At 38.0% G+C, this 9,885-nt stretch overlaps 1 protein-coding gene across 1 annotated transcript; it reads left to right on the top strand.

Annotated features, from left to right (window-relative positions):
- The first annotated feature begins 597 nt into the window (after window positions 1-597).
- LOC125654221 (heat shock 70 kDa protein 12A-like) lies at window positions 598-9,327 on the top strand. Its single transcript, XM_056144533.1, has 4 exons — window positions 598-935; window positions 6,377-6,595; window positions 6,809-6,968; window positions 7,164-9,327. The coding sequence occupies exons 1-4, from the start codon at window positions 621-623 to the stop codon at window positions 8,219-8,221; spliced, it is 1,752 nt and encodes a 583-aa protein (XP_056000508.1). The 5' UTR covers window positions 598-620; the 3' UTR covers window positions 8,222-9,327.
- Window positions 9,328-9,885: the final 558 nt, after the last annotated feature.

Consider the following 9,885-nt stretch of genomic DNA (forward strand, 5'->3'; position numbering starts at 1 on the left):
TTTTGGCTAATTTTGTCAATACACGTCTTTTAAACTTATTTTCAAGAATTATTGAATCAAGACATACGTTCCAATTGGTTTTATCATATATTTGAATAACTTAAATTTTTCGTGCAACACCTTTAGGGAAATTAACATGAGACGTGCAACACCTTTCTTGAAATCATATTCTCCATGAAAGTTTAAATTCTCTTGTCAGTCTCCTTTGAGTTTCTAAACAGAAACTAGTAAAATGGACAACTAAATCTCACCTGTCTAAGTTAAAAGTATATGTGGAAAGTATAAGGAATCTTATTTCTGAAAAGTATGACGCTTTAGAACTAATCTTAAGAAATTTCTTCATGCATTTTGCGCACTTTAACCAGATTTTCTTTATTTGTTTTATTCCCATGTCGATGATATTTCACTGATATTGATACGTTACCATGTGTGTATGAAGCGCCACAAAATTATATTTGATCGGGCTGTAGCGGTGGGGATTCCTTAACGTGCCAACGCCTGTCTCGTGTTTGTCCTATTTGTATTTTTGATTGGATTTACAAGATTAATCTCTGTTGATTGTCTTCACGTTTTCTTATATCCATCAACTTAGATATAGATGTGTGACCATCCTCATAAGCATGGCGTCGAGCAAACAAGAGGACTACCTTTTGGTCGCTGCAATAGACTTGGGAACAACGTATTCTGGATACGCTTTCTCAGCCAGACATGATTTCAAAAGAGATCCGGCAAAGGCATATTTAAAACAATGGATTGACCCTTCCAGTGGAATGATGTCCAACAAGACGCCCACGTGCGTTCTCTTTACCAAGGAAAAGAAATTTAGCAAGTTTGGTTTTAACGCTGAAACGAAATACCTTGACTTGATAGAGGACAACGAACATAAGGAGTGGTACTTTTTCAGAAGATTCAAAATGTGTTTATACGCTCTGAAGGTATGTATTCATTATAACGTTCCTGTACAATTATAGATAGTGAAACGGACTACTACACCATTAACCCTGAGCGGTTTGGAAGCAAGTGGTGTTTGTCAGAGTTAAATAAAAAGATAATGTAACATTTGTTTTCCTGTAAATTTGTATGTTCTAGAAAAATAAATGATGTAGGAATTCATTGTAGTATAAATACACTGTAAATCTCGCAGTAAGAAGCATATTTTAAGCATTCTAAGCACTCTACAGAATTAAATTTTAACTTTTACATCTGGGTATTGGATTGGACTTAACGGCTGATTTGTGATTGATTGATTGATTAAATATTGGTTAACGTTCCTCTCGAGAATATTTCACTCCTATGGAGACGTCACCACTGCCGGTGAAGGGCTGCAAAATGTAGGCCTATGCTCGGCGCTTACGGCCTTTGAGCAGGTAGGGATCTTTATCGTGCCACACCTGCTGTGACACGGGACCTCGGTTTTTGCGGTCTCATCCGAAGGACCGCCCTATTTAGTCGCCTCTTACGACAAGCAAGGGGTAATTGGGACCCATTCTAATCCGGATCCCCACGGGATTCTGATTTGTGATACATGCATCATATATTATCGTGTATAAATTCAATTCTGTGGCAAACTTGCATCGGACTGTGAATTTTAATTCGACCTATTGTAAGTTAGTCATTTTTTCGTTTATACACTTTTCTGCAAATAATTGTAAATAATTCGTAAAATTTTTTAATTCTTTGTGATTGATTTCTGCTGGCCACATGATTTACTTTGACCCATAACAATTCTTATAATGACTATAAAATTCACAATTAAATTGTTGATTTAAAATATAAACGAGATTGTTGAAACCCGTGTAACATGAACTAATTTGCCAGTAACCTTCCACACACAAGATGGTACATTTCCCGCCAATTTCACATGAAACATGGACTCCGTGTCCACTCACTTATAATGCAGAACACTGATGTTCAAGCAACCCAGTTTTGTAATTCACTTACAAATAGCATCAGTTAAAGATCATAACAAGTAAATAATCCATTTTGATTATTCAATAATTTTACAAATCACCATTTTGTTTTTATTTCTATTTAAGAGCTAAACGCATTTGTTGTTTCGGGATCACTTTGTAACCAATCTGGAAAAAATTCCAATCTACGCGTATTGCTTATTCTTTTCCTTTACACACTCTATGATAAAATATTAATATAAAGTAGTTAAAAAACTTACCATGCCTTTTTCGACACCGATCGAAGCGCTGTGTTGATCTACAATGACTTGCAAATACTACCGAATAGACATGCGGAAACGAAATGTTTAGGTAACAAACGGTTTATTTTAAGAACTAATAACTAATGCTTTTAAATTGGAAAAGATCGCTTTGATCTGCGAGTGGAACACTTTGGCCTAGCAAGGGAACGTTAAAAGATTTAATTCCAGAGACAGTAAGTAATACAACAAATCATATATATATATATATATATATATATATATATTTGTCACAATATATTTATATAATGTTAACGTTCCCCCGTCGAAACCAAGAGATTCACCAACTGCCTGAAGGGCCAACGGCTTTCAATTGGCAGGAGGCGCACCCACAGGTAACCGTGATGAGCGAGAGAAAATACCACATAAGAAGAGGAAATCAAGTACTGGCTCAGGTCCTCACTCTATCCTGCCTCCCCTGGTGTCATACACAGGGGTAAGCCACAAAACTTGTCCTTGGTACCTCAAGGGTCACGCCGGTCCCTAAGGTAAACAAATGTGACACCCACATCCCCCCAGTACCGAGGGTGTAATACCCAGAGTTTAGTGTCAGACATAAGCAATATCCTAAATCGTGGTAATCCCCGAGTTCTGCCAAATGGACTTGTCTAAATACAAGTTCACCCGCCAGCAACGCATTATCGGTGTTCAAATGTTTAATGGTGTCGAATTTCACCTACCGGTCTTTTCGGGAAAAACATACGTTTCATATGTGTAAAGAACGAGCCATACAACTACCACTCAAATGGAACTATACTAATCTACCTGCTAGTCTGGAAATACAGTCACCCACCCACCCCCTTTGGTATTTAGTAAAGTTTCAAGACCCCCTTGCAAGTCCTGTGAAACACAGCATTGCCCAATTCGTTAAAATGGGTGCTGTCGTACCTAAGGCCAATTCAACTTAATTAATAGATTGTCATCCAGGGTCACAAAAAAATGGGGCGAGTGGGAGGATTTTATTTTTTAATTCTTATTTCCCGAGGGAAAAAAAATGAATGCCAAAGGCATCAAACAAAGTGTTAACCAAGTTAATATTCAACAAATCCTTGGTAGAAGATATAAAACCAACATTCTGTGACTTTAATCTTTCACTCATGTCACTAGAAGCAAGCTTCTTTGAAATCGTATTTTTTGCAAAAATAAAAAAATCTGGGTGGGGCCTTTTTTCAGGGGCGGGCAGAGATGATGATATATCAATCAATTTTAATTGGCCTAAACAGCCTTTCTTCAGCAAATATCCTCCTCTATTTCAAGAATGTTGATGTCTGTGCATAGCATGAACTTGGAAGGTACTTTGGCCTTATGCCAATAAAAAACGTGGCAGGACGTCTTACCAAATGATGGTCATATCTGGGACCAGTACTTTGCAACGCAGGAGAGAAATTTAATTGATTAGATAAATCCAACCTAGGTATAATCCCCAGATAATCGGTTTGCAAGTGCACTAGCAAATACTTAAGCGCAGGGTGAGCCCTGAATTTACATAAAACAAACTGTCGAACTGTTCCCATTTCATGCCTCTGACCCCAAACCAAAATGTCCGAATGTTCTTATCTTGGAGCGTAAGATGCATCCCTCCAGGACGAATGTTAATGCTACAGGCAGCCCAATGGATAATGGAGGATCCCATTATCCAGACTACTGTTGGTTTTCCAGTTAAACTAGTATAATTTGTTAGTAGGTGCATAAACGACATGACACATCTACATCAATACAGGCAGGTAAAGTCAAATTGCATGATATCAAGACAATCTAATGTAAGAAGTGTAAGCCCCTGACTTACATCTGTCCCATTGTTTGATTACTACATCTGCATGAACTGGGATACCACCTCATCGCTGTCCCAATTCGCAACAAGTGTGTCCTAAATTGCACCTTGTTTATGTTGCAGAGTTTGAAGGTTTTTGTAAATAGCTGTAAACTGATAACGCGTTAGGGGATTGCCATCAAAGTGGACTAATAATAATTCGCTGAAAAAAGTGTTTCTTACCGCCGAGAATTTGGACAATGAAATAACCGGACAAGCTGCCCCCTACCCCCGTTTTTATTTAAAATAAAGTTGTCGACTGGCCCAATTGATCAGTTTTGGACTGTCGAATTGTTAGTACTTGCAAGTTGTAAAGGTAGACTTGGTGCTACTTAATATACATAACCCACAACTCATTATCAATAATCCCCCAGGATGACGCAGCTTCTTGGGGCGGTATTGTTCATCGTAACTAGCCCACCCTGAATGGCCTACTCTGTAGGCAGCTAATCGTATGTTGTGCATGTATCTTAGCATCTCTTGGGTTTTGTCTGGAAATTTCTCCAGATATATCGACATGTAAATGATAAATGCTGTTATCCAAGCTTCTATGTTATATATGGGCTTTAGATGGCGTTTCTCTATTACGAGTTGACGATTTTTATCACTATTTCGCCTGTAGTGTGGGCATTTGTACGTAGGTCCTGTTTTAACAGCAATGCGAGGTCGATAAAGCGACCCGCCTAAATTTTCTCGCGAATGGACTGAGGCACGTGATTGCATATAGGGTCACAGCTTGTATCTACTGGTGAGCGATTAACTTGAACCTGTTCCCTTAGAGCAAGACCCCCCAACACATGATTGACTCATCTCAAAACCTACGTCCCGCTGATTTCCGACATTAAAACTAGTATCTGTAATGAGGGGGTACAATCCCCTCTGCCTATGAAAGTCTATTCTCGTACCTGTGTCCGGTGTACTGGTTGTAGCCTCGATCTGGGCATTTCCATGTGCGTTGTTGACCGCCTCTACAAAAAGGGGGCTGGGTGGGGGATGGGTGTAGACTCGATCAACGCCCGATACTCTTGAACCATAACCGGAGAAGACCATGCATCGTTGGTCATCCCGTCCGTAGACCTGCTCAGTCTTGTGCTTTCCTTCCGAGTCTGAGCAAGCCGAGTGCGGGGGAGCGATTGGCTGTGTGACCATCTTTGCCCGATTCCTAATATTACCGTACCTCCGCCTTTTTTGTCACTTGTTTACGCTCGTTGCAGTGCGTGTAGCCCGCCGTTTTCCGGTTGTGTTTTTGGGGGGATGTCATGTAGCTCGATGGTGATGAATTGACAAAATTTAAATTCTTGAAATTCTCGGATGTGCTTCCGGCAGAAGCGTTTAAAATTTATAATCGGAAATCAGGTTCATTCTAGGCTTGAGTTACCATGCTTGCCCAGTAATTAAAAGCATTTATCGAAGATAATTGTTGATAAATGCCATTAAAAGAAAAGAAGTGGGACGGGACTATTCTAGTCGTGAGTGGGACGTTTTATTTGGTGTAGTAGAATTCTTCAGGGTCTATGATTTCGTCTATTTACATTGAAAATCTATAAAGCATTAGTATGCAGTTTCTTTCGTGTATTTCAGTTTTCGCTCTAGGTCGAAGGCTCAAGTGAGTATTTCCAATCGAAATTTATCCGGCGTCTGTTGTGGATTCAACGTTTTTTATGCCTCCGTGACTAAAGTTGGGGAAGAATATTGTTTTGTCTTGTTTGCGTGTTTGTCCAAAATTAAGTCTTCTGCATGTCCTTAATAACGTAGGTGTTTCATGTACTTTCAAGAAAACTTGACCTAGGCAAAATCTCATGAACTATTCAAAGTAGGGATTTTATATTTTGTATATAGATTCGTTATCGCAAGACCTTATATTTTATAATCTTTGGCCAAGTGACCTTGACCTTGGAGTTTGATCTACATCTCGAAACCTTAACCGAAACTGTGATCTTGCTATTAACTTTAGAATGGTGAGTGATAATTAAATCTTTCATATTTGATGAATGCATTCCTTGTGACAAGACCTTTCTTAGGTGCCAAAGTATTTTGACCTTGTAAACTTCACCTTGGAGTATGACTTCGTTTTAAGAAAATTTAACTTAGGCAATATCTCATGTACCATTTAAAGCTATGACGTTTATATTTTTTTGAAAAGGATCCGAATGGCAAGAAATTTTAATTGATACAATGATGTTTGAACTTGTAACATGGTTATGGCGTGACCCTTTGGGGTTAGACTGGGACCCCAATATAGCGTCAAGAAATTTCATTGGAATTAAGATTGAAAAAAATCTTCGAAAATTCACAACAGCAGAGTCAAGACAACATAAGTCAGCGATGTGGCCCATGGGCCCCTTGTTACATTTTAGTCCAGCGAGAACGATGTGGTCATTGGGGATGAAACAGGAAAATCGATGCCAGCCCTGACTGTATTTTCTGCGTCAATCAGATATTTGAAGGATTCCCTGTTTGAAGAATGTCGGAAGCAGAACACAGACATCAAAATGGATGAAATCAAATGGATTATCACTGTACCCGCTATATGGACAGACCCGGCAAAATCTTTTATGAGGTCAGCGGCAGTTCAGGTATACACTGCCTTGCGTTCAGTATTTGTAGAAATATGACAAAAACCATGGGAACAATCCTTGTAATTACCTGTATATCTATTAGGTACAGATCCGTCAACATTTTTATGATTAATTGATGGTAAAAAAAAAATAAACAGTCTCACAATTTCTTGCAGCATGATTTAGTTGATTATTATAGTAATTGTCAAGTGTATAATTATATGATTTTAGGCTGGGATTGATTCAAAGATGCTCACCATAGCTTTGGAGCCAGAGGCAGCAGCATTATTCGTCAAGCACGTACCTGTAGAAAGAAGAGTTGATGGGAAAGCAGGCGATGGATTTCAAACATTTTCTCCTGGATCCAAGTACATTGTTGTTGATGCTGGAGGTAGTTATTACTCTACGTTTGGGGTTGTTATAATATTTACTATTTATGAGTTTCCAAACAAAGAATATGTTCAAAATATCTTAGCAAATATTCTTTGAAATATGTTATTTAGGAGTATCAAGGGTGTACGATTTTGAAGCAAATTTTTTTCAAAATATGTCTCATTGAATAGTATATATTTTACTTCCATGGTAGGCGGAACAATTGACATTACTGCACATGAAGTTCTGGAAAACGGTCGCGTCAAAGAACTGATAAAAGCCACTGGTGGCGACTGGGGAGGCACGAGTGTTGACGACAAATATATGAATTTTATCAAATGTCTCATCGGTGATACTGTCACTAGGGAAATCCTGCAAGATCAATCAAACATTTTCTTTGAAACCTGCAGAGAATTTGAAATCGCAAAACGCACAATCACACCTGACTCGAACTTGAAATTTACTACTAGGATCCCATCAGGACTTGCCGAAACATATGCAAAACATAATGTTGGAAAGGATCTGAAATCTATTAAAAGTGTTTCAACGATGAATAAAGTACACGTGGGTGTAACATTTACTGGTGACAAAATAAGGCTAGCATCAAAGGATGCTGAAGACTTTTTTGTCGACTCAGTGTCATGCATATTTGTTCATCTATCTAAACTATTCAAACAGAAAGCAGGAAAAGGAATAACCACTATCATTCTAGTCGGTGGTTATGCAGCTTCCCCAGTACTCACAAATACCATCAAATCAAAATTCCCTCAGATGCGTACTATCATACCACAGGAGGCAGCGTGGTCCGTTTTACGTGGTGCAGTCATTTTTGGTCATGACCCGAGTCTTATCAAGCAAAGGAGGAGCAAATTCACATACGGCGTACAAGTACGTAGTCGTTTTGATCCCTCTAAGCATGATGAAAAATACAGATATGAAGATGGAGAGGTATGGTGCGATGATCTTTTCAGTAAGCTAATAGAAATTGATGAACTGGTGACAGTGGGTGAATACCAAAAGAAAAGGGAGTATACATTACATGGTGCTCGTAGTAAAGGGAATCTCCCTCTTTATTCCAGTACATCAAAGAATCCGAAATACGTTGACGAAGACGGATGCTCTTTCATAGGAAAAATTCTATCCCCAGGACATGAATTTCTTCTCCATGAAGGTGTAACAGTTAAAATGTGCTTTGGTGAAACAGAAATAGAATTCAAAGTACACCAACCAAAAAGTCAATTAACAACTTCGTATTATTTGGGTCAAACATAAAGCTAATAAGATTGGTATTGATTGCGATGATATCTTTTACACAATAAGAGGTATACCATTCATATTTGGTATGTATATTCCTTGTGGCAAGACCATTGTCTCCATTGACACCAAAATCATTGACCTGGTGATCTTAACATTGACCTACGTTTAGAAAATTCGAATATAAAAATTTTGGAAATCTAAAAAAAAAAAACTTTGTTATATCTTTTACAACATAAGAGGCACAACTTTCACATTTGGTATGTGTAAACCTTTCTATCGGTACCAAAAATGTTTAACCTTGTGACCATAACATTAACCTTTGACGTACTTTTACAAAAGTTTAACACTGCTTTCATATCTAGCTTGTGCATTTCTTGAGAGAATACTTTTCCATTTATACTGAATTTGGTGACTTTGTGACCTTGTTCTCTGACCTCCTTTGAAATGTTGTAATCCGGCCCATCAGTGTTTCACAAACATATCCTTGTCTTAGAAATGGCAGCTTAAAATGATACGATATGAAGTAAATTCGTAAATGATGGTTAGAATTAGCAATGCTTGATTTTCGTCTTACAGATTTGATAGGTGTTGAATTTGTGTCCTGTGGGGATCCGAGTTAATATCTCTTACTTGTAAATGGGACAGTCCTTCAGATGAGACCGCAAAAGCCGAGGTCCCGTGTCATAGCAGGTGTGGCACGATAAAGATCCCTCCCTGCTCAAAGGCCGTAAGTGCCGAGCATAGGCCTAAATTTTGCAGCCCTTCACCAGCAATGGTGACGTCTCCATACGAGTGGAAATTTTTCAAGAGGGGCGTTAAATAATATACAATCAATCAAGTCAACCCGATTCTTTTGCTAAAATATCATTGCACATTTATTTTCAATAGAACATTACTAGAATTTGCATACGTTACTTGAATGCACATACATTTACTTTACAATTCAACTATTGTGCATGGTTTGGTTTATATTGCTTTCTGTCATTAATTCAGTTAACCCCCCATTTCACGTTATTTTTATCAATCATACTTTTGTACTTTACCTTTGTATTTGCGAGTGAGCTTACATAGGCTCTACCTGTTGCCCAATCCTGTTGAGTTTCTCAATAAATATGTTTAAACCATTTCACGTTATTGATTTAACTACTCCTTATGTTGTTGATATATATTAAATAATTCAGTTTATAATACCATTAAGTCAAAAATATCTAATGATATCATAAATAAGTTTCTGTCATCTGACATCGATTACAATTTAGTGAAAAAAGACAAGTGACTGTTAAAAACCACATAATAAATAATAATTACATTTTAATAAACATTTAATAGTTTAATGTACATGTACACTTTCATTTATGAATAAACAGTAGAATATGTATACAGATTGTTATTTACGCTCGTTTTGTTTTACTTGTTAATGGATTAGTGTCAGCATTCATCATATCTAGTTTTTAGGGGGTGGGGGTCTTGGTTAAAACTATGTGAATTTAGTTTTTTATCAGAACATTGAACTTTCGATCTCGCCTCTTATGACATAGGTATCGACTCACTCTCTCTCTCTCTTACTCTCTCCCCCCCCCTCTCTCTCTCTCTCTCTCTCTCTCTCTCTCTCTCTCTCTCTTTTCGCCAAGTTCGCGGCATTAGTAGTGTAAATCGAGTTGGACCTTTCGGATATGACC

The sequence above is a fragment of the Ostrea edulis genome, chromosome 7 (genome assembly GCF_947568905.1).
Source record: "Ostrea edulis chromosome 7, xbOstEdul1.1, whole genome shotgun sequence".
Lineage (NCBI taxonomy): Eukaryota > Metazoa > Mollusca > Bivalvia > Ostreida > Ostreidae > Ostrea > Ostrea edulis.